The sequence below is a fragment of the Arachis ipaensis genome, chromosome B8, assembly GCF_059453495.1.
Source record: "Arachis ipaensis isolate K30076 ecotype BB chromosome B8, ASM5945349v1, whole genome shotgun sequence".
NCBI classification, from domain to species: Eukaryota; Viridiplantae; Streptophyta; class Magnoliopsida; order Fabales; family Fabaceae; genus Arachis; species Arachis ipaensis.
Window position 1 is genome coordinate 28,928,748 of NC_142443.1, and position 22,753 is coordinate 28,951,500.

At 30.3% G+C, this 22,753-nt stretch overlaps 2 protein-coding genes across 2 annotated transcripts; both read left to right on the forward strand.

The window, feature by feature from the left end:
* Positions 1-17,007: 17,007 nt before the first annotated feature.
* LOC148547551 (uncharacterized) lies at positions 17,008-18,604 on the forward strand. Its single transcript, XM_088495493.1, has 3 exons — positions 17,008-17,723; positions 17,844-18,222; positions 18,425-18,604. The coding sequence occupies exons 1-3, from the start codon at positions 17,008-17,010 to the stop codon at positions 18,602-18,604; spliced, it is 1,275 nt and encodes a 424-aa protein (XP_088351619.1).
* A 182-nt stretch (positions 18,605-18,786) lies between these two features.
* On the forward strand, positions 18,787-19,800 carry LOC148547552 (uncharacterized). The gene is made up of 2 exons (XM_088495494.1): positions 18,787-19,105; positions 19,286-19,800. Exons 1-2 carry the CDS (start codon positions 18,787-18,789, stop codon positions 19,798-19,800), a joined length of 834 nt encoding a protein of 277 aa, XP_088351620.1.
* Positions 19,801-22,753: the final 2,953 nt, after the last annotated feature.

Here is a 22,753-nt window from a genome sequence, read left to right on the forward strand (position 1 = left end):
CAAGATGAATTAATTTTATAATGGCATTTTAGATTTATTTTTTAAAAAATTAACGGTAAAATGTTGTTGTTCCGAGTTGTTATCAATTAAGGTAGATTTTGAACTGGACGTGAGGTCCAAACACTTAAGGTTAAGGGTTCTAACTTGTTCGTTGTTATTTCCAATCCGTGTGGGTGACACCATGTAGATTGGACTTGTCATTGTTGAGTTGACTTATATGCAGCTTATTTTGTGGTTTATCCATTCTTTATTCAGAGTGTGGGCTAGACCCATGTTTAATGGGTGTAGCATGAACAATTACTTTGTTCTTTTTAAAATTATTATGAGAAAATTTTAGTTTTTAGAATTCACATTTATTATGTCTAATACAATTAAACAAACTTTGTTCTAAAAATGTATTTCAGTGTTTTTAATTAATGCTAAAAAATAATTATTTTTTAAATAAATTTGGTGTGTATTTTAGGCTTCCTCCAATTAAATTCAAATTTTAATTTGTAATATAGTTAAAAAAAATTAAACATAAAAGAGTATTTTAATCCGTTTAATATTAATCCTAAAATACTAACTTTTGAGAATATTGAAAAAAGTCTTTAATCCTTTTAAAAAATTAATGTATAATTATACCTAAAAATTCAAATAATATATTATTTTCACATATTATACATGTACCTTGTTGTTTTTCATCACAGTGATATTTTTAATGAACACAAATTTATTCATGTTTGATTATTTTTATCATGATCTTAAAATTATTGGTGATATTTTTTATTATTTTTGTTATTTAAAATTATTTTTGTTGGCACTTAGATTCTTAAAAATATTTTTAGTAATTTATATTTTTTTCTACTTCTTAGTGACATAACTTGTTTTTATTAGATAAATTAATTTGTTTATAATTTTTTACAAAATATTATATACTATATTTTGATTATCCAAATTTTTTTTAAATTGATTAAGAGACAAATTTATATATTTTCGGTTCAAAAATGAATTTATATTTTAAATTAAATTTTTTTCATGCCTTTTTATAAACTATGCTTTATTCATGTAAATGTTTTTTACTTAAGGAAAAAAAAAAAAGAAGAATTCTAACTCAATTTCATCTCAAACAAACCTAATAATGTCCATTTACATTGCATAAAGACATAAAGTTATAATAAAAACTATTCCTAGAAATACAATTCACTCTAAGTTAGCCAATTAGTCATAACTACTCCTACAAAGTTGCTCCTTGATTAAAACCAAAAGTTGAAAACGGTTGTACCTACAATACATGTGTCATTATAGCAAGGCTGAAACCGAACTGGTCATCGAGTCGCTCTAACTACTAATTCATGGTTCAACCGGTTCGACCGTAGTTTAATCAAAAATCTGTTTTTAATAAAATAGTATATAAAATATAAATACACACCGTAAAAGATAATTATAATCTAATATAAACTTTAAAATATTATCTAAAATAAAAATATTACATAAACCACAATGTTATGATCTCTTTCAAATACAAATTCAAAAATCAAATTAAAAAAAAAACGTAAAATGTCATATGATAAACTATTCAAGATTATTCACAATCTTACCCCACACAATAATGAAAAATCACAGTTCACGGATTAACTAACAACAATGACAGTTAAAAAAATACCTAGAAGAGAGTAGATTGAGCAGTGAGCACACAAGGGGACAGGGCACAACTGGAGGGGCTCACGTGACTGAAGGGGACGAGCGTGGTGGAACGGAGCTGGCGCCGACAGGACAGTGCTGCGTGAGAGAGGCAGGAGGCGAAACCAGTTACAGCAGCGATGATACCTGCGCGATGGAGGCCGCTTTCAGAAGTTGCAATGGCGACCATAGCAGGGCGGTGGCTGGACAGAAGTGAGGGAGTGAGGGAGGAGATCAATGAAAGGAAGGAGATGGAGAATGAGACTGTGAGATAGACGAGGCATGAGGGTGCTGCTGAGCGTTTTGGACTTTGGTAGGTTGGTTAGAGTTTCTCTCCTCTAAACCAAACGGTGTGGTTTTGGACTTTTGGAAAAAAACTGGTCGGATTCCAGTTTGGTTTGACCAATCGACTGCGGTTTTTGAATCTTCCGATTATAGTATCTAACTGTTTCGTTGTTTCCACCTATTCACGGTTCGATTGTCCGACTTGAACTAATTTTCAGAATCTTGCATTACAATAATAACTAAAACAGAATATCTGTATATTTATACAAACTTACCTCTATATATATATATATATATATATATATATATATAATGTTTAATATTGTTGACAATAATAATAATAATAATAATAATAATAATAATAATAATAATAATAATAATAATAATAACATATGTTTAATTATTCATGTACTTAATTTAACTATATTTTTCTATTGATACTTTAAATATTTCTAACAGTATGTTTGATAATTTAGCCTTCATGTTAGTACATATATTAAAATGGCTTAAAAATTTTTAAAAATTGAAATAGTGGTTTATTTCAATGCTTATTTTTGAAACACAAATAAACAAATTAAATAAACACTATTTTGACACTAACATTTTGCTAGTGAATCAATACGCTTTTTCTTTAGTTTGTTAATAGAAAAATAATGTAAATACATAATTAATTAATAATAATTATATTTTTATACCAATTTTAAAAATATTTTATATATAAATAGTGTTTTCATAGAGATGGATTTTGTATATAAAATTTTAAATTTGTTTCTAATTAAATAGGATTGAAAAATAAATAAATTTAATAATATTTATAAATAAATAATCTTTAAATAATATTAGTCAATTTTTGTATTGATTTTGTTTCCATAATAACAACTTATTTTTTTAATTTTATTTTTTTAATTCAATTTATTTATTTTATATATTTTATAGGTTAAATAACTTAAAATATTTTATTTTTTATAATTTATTTTTAATTATTAATATTAAATTTATAAATTAAAAATATATAAAGTTAATTTTAAATACTCAATAGAAAAGTGGCAAAATAGACACAACTGTTGAGCCATTAGTAAAAAATAAAGCCAGTGTGTGTTACATGTCTAATTAATTTGTTTAAAAAAAGATAATAATAAAAATAGAATAATAACATTTGTTTGTCAAAATTATTTTTCACAAGATCTATATTTTAAATATTTTATATATATATATATATATATATATATATATATATATCATATTTTATTGTTGACTAAATTCAAACCAAATAAAAAATAAAGTCAAATATTTATGTTTATTTTTATCATCTCAATGATATTATAATTATTCTTGCAAAAGAAAAAGAAATTTAATAAAAAGATTCATATAAAAAATATTGATATAATTTTTGAATAACAATTTTTTTATTGAAATATGTTACTTTATTATATTTTAAAAATATATTATTTGGAATACTTATATTATCTTAAATAATATATATTATTTAAAAGAACATTTAAAATATATTATTTTGTGTTAATAATATTATTAAAAATATATTATTAATTTTGTTTAAAATAACATTTTTTTTGTTCATCAAATAATATGGTAACAAAAAAATTTTACATAATTGGACCTACTAAATAAATATTATATTTATCTATTTTTATATTGCATGTAAAAAAAAATAGAGTAACGGAAATGTTTAAAGACATCACATGGGTAATAACAGAATAATGGAAGAGTTTCATCAAGTTTTCAAAGTATTTTTCTGGTATAAAGGTCGTCCTATGTTAAACGAGGAGATTAATTTTTTTTTGTCTATGCCAATTTATTTAGGGAGATTCTATGGTGTTTACCCAAAAAATTAACATAATATGCTGTCCTTATGTGTTAATTGTTAAGAATTATTGGAGGTTATTTTTTTAAATGAAAAATAGAAAAACAAATTAAATTAAAGTAATACAATAAAATTTTTATTATAATAATTTATTATAATAATAAAAATGTTGAAAAAATTTTTAAATAAATAAATTAAATATTTTATTTATCAAAATATATTATTATAAAAATATTTATTAATTAATATAATATTATTTATTCTATTTATATTAAAAACAAGATGTATATATATTTTGTTTACATTATAAATAAAATAATATAAATAAAATATTAAAAAAATCTATTAATATCTGAAATAATAATAATAAGTATAAAATTAATTAAAATAATAAATATTTGATATTTTTTATTATAAAATTGTTAAAACATAAGAACAGCTAAACAAAATATCAAATATTTATTATTTTAATTATTTTATACTTATTATTATTATTTCAGATATTAATAAACTTTTTTTATATTTTATTTATATTATTTTATTTATTTTATTTATAGTGTAAATAAAATATATGTATATACATCTTGTTTTAAATATAAATGGAATAAATAATATTACATTATTAATAAATATTTTATAATAATATATTTTGATAAATAAAATATTTAATTTATTTATTTAAATTTTTTTAATATTTTTATTATTATAATAAATTATTATAATAAAATTTTTATTGTATTATTTTAGTTTAATCTTTTTTCTCCATTTTTATTTAAAAAAAAAATAGCCTTCAATAATCCTCAACAATTGACACATAAGGGCAGCATATTATGTTGATTTTTTGGGTAAGCACCATAGAATCTCTCATTTATTTATTCAACCCATGACAAAAAAAAATAATAATAAATAAATTTAATTTATCTCGCAAAAATTTGAGAAATTTAAGATTATGAAGATTTTGCTCAAAATTCAGTTGTTGTCTACGATGATATACAGAACTAATGTTAAAACGAATACAGTAAAGTATAAAAGATAATTAAAGAAAAAAAAGCCTAAATCTTTTCAAAATTCAAACACATGCAAATCTAATCTATAAGAGGTTTATGAGTGATCATTACTATTTCAGTGTTTTGAAGCCAAAATTCTTACTCAAATCTGCCTGATTTTGTTCCTACAATGACTCTTGATGAACTAATACACAGTCACATACATGTACTCTCTTTCTCGTTCTTTTTCTCTCAAAATCATTTTTTGGGTTCCATATAAAGAGCCTCTCTTCTGGTAGACCTTGGTTGGCATCTGGGATCCATTGTGGTTCCTACTGATAAAAAAACATTAAAAAATTTTACAAAATTTTTCAAAGTTAGAATTATTATCTAAAATTTTATAGAAAGATTTTTTTTTCTAGAAGATTAAAAATTGAGAACTAAGTTGAGTAATTGACAAAATTGCGATTGTGCCCTGTTTTTGTTATTTTGTTGTGCTAATTTTGCTATATTAGAATAAAATTATTTTTATATACTTGTAATTTGTTTATATACTATTTTTATGTAAATTATTTAATATTATGTAACTAAATTAAAAGATTAAAAGTAACTATATTATTTTTATATTATAATTATTTTTATGTATATTAAAAATTATTTTTATATGATAATTATTTATTATTTTTATGTAAATAATTATTTTTTGTTTATATACTTGTAATTTGCTTGAAATAGTTTTTATGTAACTAATTTTATGTTGTAAAATTTCTTATATTTTTTTATATTTTTATAATTTACGTTTACGACTCCGAGCTCATTGCCTTTTTTCTTGACCATTAAAATTTGTTAATGGTTACAATTTACAAATATACTATATATTTCTTTTTATATTTATTTATTAAATAGCTCAATCTACGAAAAATTGTACAAATTAAATTTAAATTTTGACTATTTTGCAATGTTAAAATTTGAATAATTAACAAAATATTTTGTTATCGTACGTTTGAAAAATTTTATACTTTTAATAAGTTGGGGTGAACACAAATCGAATGGGATATAGTTAAAATCTCAATTCGATCTGCACTAAAATCATATATTCCCGTTTGTTAAGATTGGATCCGATCTGATCTGCACATTTATAGATCGAATTGGATATCAGATATATTCGCAAAATAAAAAATCTTTTAAAAAACTTATTTTTGTTAAAAATATCAATAAAACTTATTTTTTTCACTCTTTTAAACATGTTTACTCTTAAAATATTACTAATATATTTTTTTAATAATAAAAATAAAATAATATATATATATATATATATATATATATTAGTTAAAATAAATTATAAAAAAGAATATTTATTTATTTTCACAATTTTTGAATCAAATTCGAATAAATACTACGGATATGTGAATCGAATCTGATCCATGAACACCACTGATAATAAGTTTTTTTATTTTATTATTAAATTTAAAATTTTACTTATAATATGGTTACTTTATTATTTATTTTTATCTTATTTATATATTATTACTATTCATTGAGTATTTTGTGAAAGTCAAATTTATTTATTTATTAATTTAAAATTATTTTATTTTTTAATAATAATTTATTTTTTGAAAAACTCAAATAAATTGATCCAATTCAAACCATAATAGTTTTGGATCATATTGGATTAGATTTAAAAATAAAATTAAGCTGATACAATCCAAACCCAATAAATTATATATTTTTCAAAACCCAATTAAATTTATTTGATTTGCTTAAAATAAAATTCAATTTAATCTAAATTAGTGTGATTTTAATTAATTTTTTATTTAGAATGAATTAAATTAGCAGTTTTATCTAAATCAGTTTGGATTTAAATACCCATATCACTCATTCATATAGATATCAATTTCCGTTTCCTTACTTGAATTATTGTTTGAAGAAATTACCAAATTTGAAGAGTCTAAGGAGAGCCATATTTGGATTCATTATAAAGGCTAATATACACATTTATTTTGTAGGATTTGCTAAAGATACTTGATGAGGAAGCATGAAAATAAAAGTTTTTATATAAATTTTAAATTTTGCTTGAATAAGATTTTGACTTTTATAAAATGCATTTTATTTTGGTTTTCATAAAAAAAATAGTCCAATAATTTAAAAAATATCTATTTTAATTTCCACTGTTAATTTTTTCATATAAATATTCAAATAACAAGCTAAAACTAATGATATGATAAGAGGCTAATTTTTATTTAAATTAAATAAATATAATATTTATCAAAACCTATAATATGTAGACAATTTACAATTTTAAATATATGTACACATTTCAGATATTGTGATAAAGAAATTTTAAAAAATACCGATCGGATATGCACGAATATGATAAAAGTTTAAAAAAATATGTTCCGGGATTGTACATACCGGGAATTGAATACCTCAAATATGGTTATAACGAATTTAATGATAGTATATCCAAAATATATGTATTATTGTAATAATTTAACTATGATATTATATACTATTGTACTCATATGATTAATTAAATATGTGATATGAAAAAACTTAACGATAGAATAAAATGTATTTTCCGTTGACTTATTAAAAAAAATAAATATATTTGTCTTATATAATATAAGTCAAAAGAAAGTTAATGAGAGAATAAAATAAAGAAAAAATATATAGAACTAAGTGTGTAATAAGTCAAAAATTAAACAACTCAATTAATTATAATTAGTAATAATTAATTTTAAATTTTTTAATTTAAAATTTAAATAATTAGAAACTAATTAATTAAACCTAATTAAAAACTATAAAAATTTTCTTCTTCTCTTCTATAATAATCTGTATACTCCCAACAACAATACACACAGATTCTCTCTCTCAAGAAATTCACCGTCGAAGAAGCAAAACCATGCATGAAGACGATTTTATTCTTGGCCGATTCTTTTGGAACACCAAACTCTTTGTACGCCAAATATGTGCCATCTCTCAGCCCTATTCTTACTGACGTAATCACTGGAAGTTTTGGAGGAGCTGCTCGGACTGCCGGTATGCCAATGCTCCTCCTATCAATGGAACTAACAAAAGTGCATTTGTTTTTACTGCTATTGTTTTGGGAATAAAAAAAGGAGGCCACCTTCGACAAGTTCATTGTGGTGGTCGATGAAACAAAGCTCATGTGACTCGGAGGAGTGACCTTGCAATGCCTATGGAGGTGGTGCAATTTTGCGAAAAGTACAATCTGGTTCAGTTTCAGGAGTTGTTCAAAGAAGGAGTGGTGGAGCACGGGCTATTTTTGAACAATTGCAAAAATATATAAAAAAAACATCCATTTACTATTAAAAAAACATCCTAATGCTTAACAAAAGAAGTGTCTATAAGATTTTAAAAAAATCATAAAATTCTTAAAAGAATAGAAATATCCACATCAGTAATACAAAAAATTCGAAAAATACATTAAAAAACATCTATTTAGTATGAAGAAGAAATATCATAATATTTAACGAAAAAAACATCATATATATCAACTTACTTTTATTAAGATGGATTTTGAAATCAAATCCGTTAAAAAATTGGCAGAACTTGACTAGATCCTAGTTGGTTCCTAAAGAAACTCTAAAATAAATACAGTTAAAAATATAAACAACAAGAAAAATAATCTCTTAAAATAATTATTGCAATATATATATATATATATATATATATATATATATATATATATAGTGTTATATACTTTGTCAGTACGAACGACCAAAATAAAAGTCAATAGAAAGTGGATGATAAAATAAAATAATTACATTTAAAATAATAAATAATATTAAAAATAATTTCTTAAAAATAGTTTATATTGCACGTATCTTTTTTTTCACCTCTGAAAAGATGTTTTTAAGGGAGCCGGGAAAAGAAATTTAGTGGAAATTATATGTATATCTGACTTAGATTCTATTGGGGGATGAGATCAAAAAAGCATTCTTCATTTGGTGAAACACACCTTTTGCATGTGCAAGCTAAGTCTTAAAGAATTAATGCTTTTTGGGCTAATTAATCTTGGATAAAATGAGTGTAAGCCACTAAAGATATATACCATTGGATTCTATAGGGTAATACTTGATGGTTATTAGCTTTACAACCATTTGTGTTTTGTAAACACTAAATGCGCGTGGCTTCAAGTTTCTTCTTACTTTGCAGAGTTATTAGTAATTTATTTAAGAATTTGATATGGCCAAATATACTTTGTATCGTTTTCTTTCAATGCACCTTTTAATGTAGGGTTGATTTTTGTTTGTTATTTTTGCTAACATGGGAAATTCTTGCTTGCTTGTGAAATCAAATCTTAGAGCTATATATTCTGAGTGAAAGAGTGTAAATTTTTTTTACGTCATATATTTGGTTGCATTATATGAAATAGGTAGACCTAATGAGGTGTAATATATATGGTAGGTGCAAGGTTCAACCAAACATGGTTCTATGAATGTGAAAATTAAGATAACATAGAATCTTATCATAGATGGCTTGGTGAATACCCCAAATATTTTGTGTAGGTAGCAAGATCTTAATTCTCCTTAAATGCCATGAAAGACAAAATTGTAGGGCCATACACATATGATCTTAGTTTGCTCCTCTTCAGGCTTCAAAAACGGTGGTGCTTGTCTATTTGTTAATGACAAAATCTCTTAGGTTGTTTTTGAAAAGGAGATTGAATTAAAATATTGAGATTAAATTAAATTTTTGTATTATATTTAGCTTAAAATATATAAGACTAAATTATATGTTAGGATTTTGTTTGATTTAAGATAAATATATATGGAGATGAAATAATAATATTTACTAAAACAAAAATGCTATTTTTATACTAAAAGCGGCCACTAAAATCAACCATAAATATATTTGTATATAAATATGTGTGGTTTAATTTATTTTCAATATATATTTGCATTTTAACATATATTTTATACTAATAACTAATTTTAGTATACACGTAACATAGTCGTTACTAAAATACATTTAGTTATTAAAAAAATATTATTAAAGTTCAGTTTTTATTGTTAAAAATTTCAGTTCTTTGTATTTCTATTGTCTGAAATTATTGAATAAACTGAAATTTTAGTTTCAGTCTCTAATCAATAAGCACAATATTAAATCTCAATTTTTAATGCAATCTTATATAATGTAACTGAAATTTTTTAAAAAAATCTTATTAAAATGTATTAGATATTCTACTATCTTACTGAGATCGATTTGAAGTTTGTTGTGCCTGAATATAAACAAAAAGTGGTCCTCATGGAAGAGAAAAGGAAAAGATTGAGATAGCTTTCTTCATTGGCATGACATGAAGCTAGAAACTTATTTATTTCTTTCAACTTAAGATAGAAGTATATCTATAAATTACTTTAAAAATTGTCAAAGATAATAACTATATTGGTTCATCAATTGAAGGTAACTTAACTAGTTTAAAGAATAAAAATTATTTCAACCAGTTTTATAAAATTTTTAATCCAATCAAACTAATTTAGTTTAGTTAACTTTATTATAATATGAACTGAATTTCGGTATTTTATCACTAATTAAAGAAATATTGAAAGCCAAAGCTACTATGCTATATATGAGGTGTGCATGCAATTATATTATATTGACATCTCATCTTGATTATATTTCAGTAGGAGTATCGCTTTCTTCTTATGCATGGGATCTAATTTTCATAAAATAAGAAATATAGACAACTGATTGGTTACCAATTATTTTTCCTTCTCTTTCCTCACCATTTATTTGAGATTCAATTAATTAATCATTTCGTAGTAAGAGCAGCATATACCATATTTTTAATCAAAAATATTATTTATACACTAAAATTAGACTAAAATTAGGTATAATTCAACAAATTTTTAATATATATTTTATATTCTAATACATATTATTTTATATTTATTCATATCCTACTCCAATGCTATGGCCAAGTTCAACTAAGTTAAAAAGGCCCAATCCAAAAGGTTGACCTTTGCTAATCCATCCGACCTCTTCTAAGAGGTCGGACTCGACATGAGCTGGCAAGTAACACTTATGCAAATAAGCAACTGCCTCCTTAAATCTCTCGCCCACTTTTATAAGAGAGATCCCAACAATCCTAAAATAAAAGGACGGTTATCCACCATCAGAAGTGGAACTACTTCAACGGTGGTTATTGATTCATCATCTATAAATATACTAAAGCACTCAGGTAAAAAGAAGGTCCAATACATTCAAAACCTACTTATCCCTTTGATAACTTAGGCATCGGAGTATCTTTGCAGGTACCACCCCCCATTCTTTCACATACATAACTCGGATGGCGGCTCCCAAACGTAAACCAAGTCGGAGACCACCCTCCTCTAGCGCTTGGGCCTCACAAATAAACCCAACCACCATCTGATTCTAGGTAAGCCCCGAAAGATTGGGAGCTCGTCCCCAACCCTCTCAAAAGAACCCCACCACAGCCTCCTCAACCTCATCCAAATCCACCAAATTGTACTTCTCTACAGGGGCAGCATCTGCCTAATACAACTGAAAGCGGGCTTCATGGCTTTCATTAAGGAAAAAGGGATGATGGCCCTCAACGGCAAAAACTTTAAAGAAGAAATTTTTAAAGCTATGAAACGACTCGTCAAAAATAGAAAACACTTTTCGATCCTGAATAGCTCAAAAAGTGACCCACTGTTGTTTGTTCTGAGCGCTAAAGGGCTTTGTCAAGTGAAAAAGACCTTTAAAGAAATCAGAAAGTCGAGCTCTCAGCTGACAAGTTGATAAATTTTCAAAAAACCCCAGAAATTAGGGTGGAGTTGGGTAAGAGTTACTCGGCAGTGGGACAAAACTTCCATCTCAAAATCAAAAAAAGGGAATGCAACTCCCAAACGGGTGAAAAGGCAATCGTACATGAAAATGAAATGAGAGTCAAACTCAGTAAGCCTCCCACTCCCACAGCAAACTCTATCCTCTGGGTCTAGGGCTGCTAACTCATACTTGGGTTCATCGGCTTCAAGGACACAAACCCTATGATATTTCCTAAGTTTAGTTATAAAAACATCATCTACTAGGGGAAGTTCAGATAAAACGGAAGAATCTACCCATCTCAACAAGGCTTCAGAAACTCGAGAAAATATTTCTCAAAAAAGAAAAAATATATAGGGAGATATACCTACAGTACGTAGAAAAAAGAAACCATCAAAAACAGGTTTTGAACCAAGACAGTTTCTTTCCAAAACAGAAACAGTTAACCACAAACAATAAAGGGGCCACAGAGCTTACTCAAAAAACTCCTCCTCGATCAGTACACTCAATAAAAACAGTGAAGACGCTATGAAAGCCAGTAAGGAATTAAGATAATGAGAAACTAACCTTCCTTGGAGAAAAGAACTGATTGCAAGAATGGAAGAAACGCCATAAATACTAAAAAATTCAGAAACAGAGAAAGCGAGCACCAGAAGCACGAAGGACATACGAGAGTAAAAAGAAACATGAAGAAAAAATTCAAAGAGGAGACGAAAGAAAAAGAAAGAGAAGGACGGAAAGGTTTTATAGCATACTAGGGGCATAATGGTAAAATGACGCGATTATTAAAGGAGCGCGCCGTTACCAATGTAACCGCCTCTACGTGTAAATGCAAAACCCAAACGGACGCGACGTTTGATTAGACGCAACGGTTGAATTCAAAATCACGTCGGTTTTCCAACTTGAAAAGAAACACCGACTTGAGCATATCCGAGTTCAATTAATACTCGAATCCAACTCATAACTAAGAGATCGGACTCGAGTGGGGGCACTGTTCATACCCTGACCCAATGCCATGGCCAGGCCCAACTAAGTTAAAAAGGCCCAATCCAAAGGGTTGGTCTTCGCTGATCAATCAGACCTCTTCTAAGAGATCGGACTCGACATGAGTTGGCAAGTGACACTTATTCAAATAAGTAACTACCTCCTTAAATCTCTCGCCCACTTCTAGAAGAGAGATCTCAACAATCCTAAAATAAAGGGACGGTTATCCACCATTAGAAGTGGAACTACTTCAACGGTGATTATTGGTTCATAAATACACTGAAGCACTCGAGTAAAAAGAAGGTCCAATACATTCAAAACCTGTTTACTCCCTTGCTAACTTAGGCATCAGAGTGTCTTTGTAGGTATCACCTCCATTCTTTCACATACATAATTCGGACGGCGGCTCCCAGATGTAAACCAAGACGGAGCCCACCCTCCTCTAGCGCTTTGGCCTCACAAACAAGCCCAACCACCATCCAATTTTAAGTAAGTCCAAAACAATATTAATAGTTGATTTTACTAGTTAATTTTAGTATACATTTATTTTTAATCATATAGGTTAATTAACATACTATTTTTTACGGTAAAAAGACATATTTTTGCTGTTAAGATTATTTAAACCTAAAATTGGTACAAACACCCACTATTATTAAAAGTTTAAAACAACAATTGCATCTACATGTCATGTTTAAATCACTGGTTCAGTAACCCTGCAAACCAATAATCACTAGGGATGTACATGTCCGATTAGTTTATGCGCAATTTAAGGATCGGGCTTTTTTATTTTAATAAATAAATTAATTATAATAATTACAGAAATAAATAATTTAAAAAATATTTACAGAAATAAATACTTCTCTTATCTTATTTATATTGTAAATTATAATTTTGTATGTATCTCGTTTACGTAAAAGTACGTAATAAGTACATAAGTACGTTTTCTAACTATCCACTATTAATACTGTTGCTTTTAACCGACAAAATTTTTAAATTTTTTATGTCTCTTGAGTATTAATTTTTAAATCTAAATTATATATATTTCAAATTTTGTTTGTTGCGTACGAGTATATAAAAGTTTGAAATATAATTTAAATATAATTATATTTCAAATTTTATTTATTGTATGGGAGTATATTTAATAGTGGACAGTTAAAAAAAGATAACCGTATTAATAGTGGAACGGCGTGCTTTCACATAATGGACGGTTTATCTTTTCTGTTATTTAAAATCATCTATCTTTTTTATTATCTAAAACATTCTATTTTTAAAAGTTTAATCCAAACTATATTATTAATATTTTTTATTATTTTTAAAAATTATATTTAATTATTTATAAATACATATATCTCTATCTCGTTTAAGAGAAATATTTATTTCGATAAATATTTTTTAAATTATTTATTTCAGTAATTATTACCTTTATTTAATTTATAAAAATAAAAAATCCTTGAAGGATCCAATACGATTTCCATTCGAATTTTGCGGATTGTATTTGAGATGTGAATCTATCGATTCTTATCAGGCTAAAATTCGAAATAATAAATATAAAAAATTAATTTTAATTAATATTGACTACTTTTTTATTGTAAAAATTAATTTTAAAATATTAATTGATATTCGTTAAAAAAAAAGGGCCCCGCTACACATATATGCAAATAACGCATACAATCCTTACAAGTTGGTCCAACCCAGGTTTAATCCACGCACACTCTCTCCCTTTAAATGGAGCGTCAATTGCACGCGCATCACTCAAATGATTACGCTTCGAAAAAACCGCTCGTTATGGCTCACTCTTCCTCTTCTCCTTCAAAGATAACACAAATCCTCAAGTTTCGAGCAACATTCCAAACTGAAGAGACATTTGAACTCGTCGCGAATAATAGCAGAAACCATCAACAAAATATTATTCAAGGTACGTTATTGCTTTACTCATCTTGTACATTTTTCACATTTCTGTTTCTGATTTCGAAATCGAAGAACTATGTTTTACTGTTCTTCTATGTTCTTCTAGGTTTTATTGATCTTCTTGTTCTAAATCTCATATCACTGTTTTTACTATTCTTCTTATTCTAGGTTTTACTCTTCTTGTAAGTTCCTCTAGGTTTTACTGTTCTTCAAAGTGGTTCTAGGTTTTACTGTTCTTCTTGTTCTAGTTCTTCTCGTAATTGATTTTTCGCTGTATATTGCTTAATTTATTGGGTGTATATGGAGTAATTTGTATGGGTGTATATGGTTGATTGTTGGGTGTATATGGCGTAATGTGTTGGGTGTATATATGGTTGATTGTTGGGTGTATACGGCGTAATTTGTTAGGTGTATACGGCGTAATTTGTTGGGTGTATATTCCTGAACCCATATCATGTAATATAATCAACTGTTGCAACTGTTCTAATATTGCTTGTCCTTGGGTGTATATTGCTTGACATTGTAATATTGCTAGAGCTTGTATATTTATCGTTGTTTGAGTCAATTGAACATCATTTTGAACTGATCTCATTAAATACTTATAAAATCGGTTTGCGTGTATGTGGTTGATCTATGGGTGTATCTGACTGATATCTATGGGTGTATTTTTCATTGCAGTAAAAATGGAAGGCAAAAACCAAGCTTAAAAAAATGTAAGAACAAATATATGTCTTCGATCAAATTAGTTTTTCATAATAGAAATATATCTAAGTCTAATTTTGCTTTGTTTACAGCAAATCAAGGACCTAAAGTGTGCAACCCATCTGTTGAGTGAGAAATTCAGAAATATGAGTGAGGAGAAGTGATGCAATAAGACTGTCCAGGCCATCCTCATTGTTATTGAGTCCATTTTGTCAGATAGATTCTAATGATATTGTCACTGATTAATGTAACTGTTATATACTCTTGTAAGAAATTGAACACATGGTGTAAATATATTTGATCCAATTATAAGTAAATTTTTTTTCCATAATTAAACTCTCTCTGGTGTATTCAAAATGTCTGATTTACAGGTACTATAATATGAAGTGGTGATCCAGATAGATTGGAACCCATATATGACGGTCTGCATAGAGATCTGCATAATACACCCAAACACAGACTATAAATACACCCGATAAAAAATTAAATTTACACCTCTGCTGCAGATTTTAACAATTCATTTTTGTTTACAAGTCTTACAAGTTGGGTCTAACACGCGCGTTACAGAAGAAGAAGCAGAAGAAGATGGGCCTAATACGCGCGTTACAGAAGAAGAAGAAGAAGAAGAAGAAGAAGAAGAAGAAGAAGAAGAAGCGTGAATATAAATGACTTGTATGATTTGTATGGAAAAGCGTTCTCTCTTTGCCTTCGATCTCCTTCAGTTTTTTTCGATTTTCATGGTTTCTGAAATCAAGCTTTGAAATTGTTTTGAAGATGATGGAACTTCAAAAATACACCCGAACGATTACAAAAATACACCCAAACGATTATAGAAATACATACAAAGGATTACAGAAATACACCCAAACAGTTACAGAAATAAACCAAACGATTACAGAAATACACCCAAAGGATTTAAGAAATACACCCAAAGGATTTAAGAAATACACCCAATATAGGGAAAGACAGTATATTTTTTCTTGAAATCAATACACCCAAAGAATTATAGAAATACACCCAAACAGTTACAGAAATAAACCAAACGATTACAGAAATACACCCAAAAGATTTACAGAAATACACCCAAAGAATTATAGAAATACACCCAAAGGATTACAAAAATACACCCAAAGAATTTAAGAAATACACCCAAAATTCGTTGAAGTACACCTTATGCATAATTCAGAACTCTCTCTCTTTTTCCTCCTCATCTTCTGCTGCTGCTTCTTCTTCTTCAAAAACAATTTTAGAGCTTGATGTCAAAAAATAATGGAAACCGAGAATAATGAAGAAAGAAAACAAAGAGAAAAGCACGTAAATGAAGAAGAAGAACAGGAAGAGGAAGAAGAATGTGTAGCAAGAAGAAGAAGAAGAAGGAGAAAGAGAAGGCAAGAAACGTACCTTGAATAATGTTTCTTTGTTTTTTCTGGTGATTTTGATGAAGGAGAAAGAGAAAACGAAAAGAGGAGAAGAAATTTCAATAAAAAAAGAAGGAGGAAGAGAAGAAAAAGAGACACAGAGAAAGAAGAAGAAGAAGAAGAAGAAGAAGAAGAAGAAGAGGAAGAGGAAGAGGAAGAGGAAGAGGAAGAGGAAGAGGAAGAGGAAGAGGAAGAAGAAGAAGAAGAAAAAGAGGCACAAAAAAAAACGTGAAACGGCGTGAATATAGCGCGTGTAAGTGACGTAGGAGTTGCAGCACGTTTTGGTGGATTAGGCGTTAATGAACTTGTAATAATTACAAGCCCTAATCGCTTGTATACTGAGCTTTTCTCTAAAAAAAATTAATTGATATTGGTTAAAAAAATTAACTCCTCAGTTAAACTCAATGACGGAAAATGCTCAATTTTTTTTTAAATTTTGAATTTTGAAATGGAGAGGGGAGAGAGCGGGGGAGAATCTTTGAGGGTGGCACATAGCGAGGCAGTCGGCCATGCCAGCGAGAGCAATAAGGGGGAGAGTGAAGGTGGGCATGCATCAGGTGAAAAGGAGGGAATTAAAGGAGACAATAACAAGATTCAAGGTCAGCGGATATCGTTCAGAGATAAAGTTGTGGGTGCCTCAACAAGAAGAGCTTTGGAGGTTGCTGATTCTCTTGATGGGGATAAGATGGCTATAGTAGTTGGTAAGCAAGGCGATTCGGAGATACCAACTGTGACGTTTACTGAAGAAGCAAAAGAGATATTGCCAAAGCCCTACAAAGATGCCATCGTGATCAAAGTTCTTGGAAAAAACTTTAGCTATACGGCGATCACGCACAGGCTTAAAGGAGTCTGGAGAACCAAAGGAGGATATAAGGTACTAGATATCGGTTTTGGCTATTTCTTAGTCAAATTTGATCTCTTGGAGGATATAGAAAAAGTTCTCCTTGGAGGACCATGGATGATTACTGGTAGTTATGTTGCGGTTAAACCTTGGAGTTCTTCATGCAGACCTTGTGAAAACACTTTTGGATCTACCATGGTTTGGATAAGAATCACAGGTTTAAACATTAACTATTATCAAGAGAGAGCCATGAAAATGATTGCGTCAGCTGTTGGTAAACCGATCCGCATCGACTTAGCCACCAAGTCTGCAGAGAGGGGAAAGTATGCATGAGCATGTGTGAAAATTAACTTAGGACTTCTAGTCATAAAAAAGATTCAAGTTAATGGTCATATGTATGACATAGAATATGAGCACTTGAATTTAATTTGTGAAAAATGTAGCTTCTTTGGACATATCACAAGAGAATGTGCGAAAGAGAACAACAATGGCATTGGGAAGGAAACCATGGTGAAGGAGAAAAATTTGCCGTCACTGTTTCCGGTGGATAACAACGAGAAAACGGCAGAAGGTAGTCAAATCCCAGTAAAAAATCAAAATTCAACTTTTGAATTTGGAATTAATGCCAAATCAATTCCAATTATGGAGAAGCATGGAGCAGCGGGTCTTGTGCATGATAATTTACAAGAATCACGCATGGATAGAGATACTCAAGCAAAAGAGGGTGAATGGGTTACAGTTAGTAGAAAAGGCAAGAAAAAAGTGGGTAAAGGCCTCAATGTGGTGCCAAAAAAAGCCAATGTAGCAATATGCTCCAATTTGGTGAGTAAGAAATTTTCTTTTGGGTATAATAAAATGCATGTTGGATCCTCATCAAATGCAAAGGTGAAGTCTTTATCAAATTCAAAGGTGGAGCCTAAGGAAAAGAAAGATCCTCCATCCACGCTTAGCTCTTTGGGAACAACTCAGGTGGCTTTCAAGGATCAGAGTACTCATTTTTTTTAAAGCATGGCACAAAAGGCAGCGTCCTATTTCGCTTCAAAACTCACCTACTGAAGCATTGTCAATGGATTCTCGAGTACAAAAGGAGCTTGATAAAGCTAGTGCAACAACAAACTTGGAGAACCAACCTCAACAGAAGAATGATGGTTCTGCGACGCAAGTCCACCAGAAGACAATTGGAGACAGGGGTCCATCAACGTGAGGTAGAATGATTATAAATTCCAATTATTTAATTTATTTTTATGAATTGTGACCATTTAAATATTATTAGTTGGAATGTAAGGGGGCGTCAAATAAGATGTCTCGGTGCACTGTAAGGAGTTAGTACGAAAATTTCAACAAACTTTTTTTATTTTGGTGGAAACTCATATTGGGTTTGAAACTATGAAAGAATTTTGGGGGAGATTAGGCTATTATCCTGTAGGGATTGTAGATGCTGTTGGACATAAGGGAGGAATTTGGTTCCTCTCTGCTAATTTAAAATTTTCTTGTAAAATTCTTTGGGTTATGAATCAATGTGTAACTTTGGAAATTGATGGTGGTGGGCGAAGATGGATTTGCAGTGCGGTTTATGGCAGCCCTCAAGCCACTAATAGAGTAGAATTATGGAGTCATCTGCTTGATATTGGTTTGTGCATTCAGGACCCATGGGTGGTGGTTGGGGATTTTAATGATATTTTGAGTGTTCATGAGGTGAAGGGGGGTAATTACTATTCGACTCGCAGTAGTGTCTTTACAAGTACTCTAGATTCTTGTGGTCTTTTTGATCTGACAACCTCTAGAAGACGGTTTACTTGGTTCCGTAAAATTCAAGGAAACAGAGAAATTGCAAAGAGATTGGATAGAGCTTTCTATACTGCAGAATGACGTCTTCTTTTTCCAGAAACTTTTGTTGAAGTTCTTAACCGTTCCCACTCTGATCATTGTCCCCTACTTATCCGATGTCAAGGAGTTCCTATCAAGAAAGGAAACCGGCCTTTTAGATTCCAAGCGGCATGGGCAACGCATCCTGATTACAAGGCCATTGTTCATAAATCTTGGAATAGTACAGACTTTGGCATCCATAGGAAGTTGTTGGGGGTTCAAGAAGTTTCGTTGGAATTCAACTCTACGGTCTTCGGCAATATTTTTATTAAAAAGAGGAAATTGGAGGCTTATTTGAATTGTATTGAACAGAAAATGGAAGCTGATGATGATCCGATTTTGAAGCACAAAGAGGAAGAATTGAGAGCTGAGTATAATCTAGTTTTGGCCCAGGAAGAATTGCTTTGGTACCAGAAGTTAAGAGATCAATGGGTTCGGTATGGTGGTAGAAATACTAGCTTTTTCCATATGCAAACCATCATTAGAAGAAAATCTAACAAGGTTCATGGGTTGCTGGTCAGTGATGGGTCCTGATCTGATGATCCGGAAGTTTTGCAAAGAGAAGTTGTTCTTTTTTTCAAAAATATTTTTTGCTCTACTGAGCCTGTTGAGGTTAATTGCATGGGAGAAATTCCTATGGCATCTCTTAGCCAGGATGCTTGTGATAATTTGTCTACCCAGTAACAATGTTGGAGGTTAAAGAAGCTCTGGATAATATGAGCTCGTTCAAAGCTCCTGGACCGGATGGTTTTCAAGTTTTTTTCTTCAAGGAATATTGGGATGTGGTGAGTCATGAGGTGTGGCGTACTGTTCAGAAAGCATTCTTAGGGGAGACTTTAAGCCATTCTTTGTTGGAAACTTTGATTGTTCTTATCCCTAAATGCGACCCTCCAACTAGATTGAAGGATTTTCGGCCAATAAGCCTTTGTAATGTAATTTATAAGCTAGTGACTAAAGTGCTGGTTAATAGATTACGACCTTTTTTGGATGAGATTGTTAGCCCAACTCAGGGAGGGTTTATACATGGTAGAGGAGCGCCTGATAATATTATTGTAGTCAAAGAAGTTCTTCACTTTCTTAAGCAGACAAAGTCTAGAAAAGGAGCTATGGCTTTTAAGATTAATTTAGAAAAGGCTTATGATAGAGTTGATTGGAATTTTCTTGAGCACACTCTTGAATCTTTTGGCTTTCCTTCTCTAATTATTCGGCTTGTAATGAATTGTGTTCAGCCTTCAAATCTTTCCATCCTTTGGAATGGGAATAGATTGGACAGCTTCCAACCTCGCAGAGGGCTCAGGCAAGGAGATCCAATTTCTCCTTATTTATTTGTTTTGTGCATGGAGAGATTGGCGTGCTTCATTTCCAAACAAGTTGACAAGGGTATTTGGGATGGTGTGGCTGTTTCTAGAGGAGGACCTAGAGTTTCTCACTTGATGTTTGCAGATGACCTCCTCCTTTTTTGTAAAGCGAAGAAAAATCAAGTTTAGAATGTTGTGCACACCTTGGAGTTGTCCTGCAAAGCTTCAGGTATGAAGGTTAACATTGAAAAATCTAAAGCTATTTGTTCTAGAAATATCTCTAATAGAAGGAAGGAAATGTTGTCTGGTGTTTCTCATATTCCTTTTACTAGTGACCTAGGCAAATACTTGGGGGTGAACCTTAATCATCCTCGAGCTGCTAGGTCTATTTTTTCGGACTCTTTAGAGAAGATCAAGAATAGGCTGGCTAGTTGGAAAGGTCGGCTCCTTAACAGAGCAGGCAGGCTTGCTTAATTAAATCTGTTGCTTCTTCTCTTCCTATTTATCAGATGCAAGTGACTCTTTTTCCTACTTCGGTTTGTCAAAAGATTGATTCTGTGCTTAGACAATTCTTGTGGAAGGGAAAGGTGGGGGAGCGTTGCTTACATTATGTCAAGTGGAGCAAAGTTGTCACTCCAAGAAAATATGGAGGCTTGGGAATTAGAGATACCCAGTGTGTAAATTTTGCTTTATTAGGAAAGCTTGTTTGGCAATTACTGCATAATAATGATAAGCTTTGGGTAAGAATTATGTTGGCAAAATATTTATCTGGGAGGTCTTGCTTTTCACCCAATTTTTTTAATAATGTTTCAAGAACTTGGCGAGCAATTTATAAGACAATAGAAAAGCTTCGTGATGGTTTTAATTGGTGTACAGACAGGATGTCTCAATCCTTTTGGTATCATGCTTGGCGACCATGTGGAACGCTAGCTCCTTTGGTTCCTTTTGTGCACATCTCTGATTCTCACTTGAAGCTAGAAGATGTCTGGTACCATGGACATTGGCGGTGGGATATTCTTTGCACAATGATTCCGGAAGAAGTTAAACTTGATTTGATGCTCTTTGATCCTATCAAGCAGGCAGGAGATAAAACAGGTTGGTTTTGGACAAACTCAAATACTCTCACCTACTCGACTAAAAGCGAGTATGAATGGCTATTGAAGAAGAAATTTGGCTGGAACGATAATGAAAATTGGCTTTGGCTTTGGCGCTTGAGAATACCGGAGAAGATAAAGTGTCTGCTCTGGCTTTGTCTCAACAACGGAGTTCCCACAGCTAGTTACCGGTTTCAAAGAGGTCTTGCTACTTCTGATTTTTGTCAGCGATGTTATCTTGCTCTAGAGGATATTAACCACTACTTTAGGACTTGCCAAAAAGCTCGTCAGATTTGGATTAGCTTAAATTTGGGAATGACCGCTGAGGACTCTAGTTTGGATTTTGTGTCTTGGATTCATTCTAACCTCAACAAAAATGAGTTTCTCTTTGCAGCGGCCTTTTGGTGGATTTGGAGGGACAGGAACAATGACATCTTCCATCAAGATGATCCATGGAATAAGGAGAAAATTGTTCACTTAGTTCAACATGCTGCTCGCGATTTCTCTAAGGTTGTTACCAACCAAAAACATATTATTCCTTCCTCTTTGTAATATAACTGGGAACCACCTCCAATGAATGTCTGTAAAGTGAACTGCGATGCAAGCGTTTTTGAAAATGGGCAATTAGCTGGCTTTGGATGTATTATTAGAGACAGCATGGGAATTTGGATGAAAGGTTGTTCTGCTAGTATACCTCTTTCTAGTGTTCTCTCTTGTGAGCTTCATGCTATTTGGAGAGGGCTTGTTATGGCTTGGGATTGCGAGTGTAAAGAGGTCATATGTGAAACTGATAATCTTGATGCGTTTCTTCTTGTTTCGCGAGGCACAATCAGCATGATTACGAATGACTCTGATCTGCTTGACAAAATCAAAGAGATGCTTCAGCGCAATTGGATAGCCACTTTAGTGCTCATCCAGCGTACAGCAAACAGAGCGGTTGATTTAATGGTTAAGACTGCTGCTTTAAACAAGCAGGTGTACCTGGAGTGGTTACAGCCCCCTAATAATTTAGACATTATTATTAGAGAAGAGTGCTACTCTTTCTCTTAGATGTTTTTTCTTTGTGTTATGTTCAGTCACCAAAAACTCAATGAC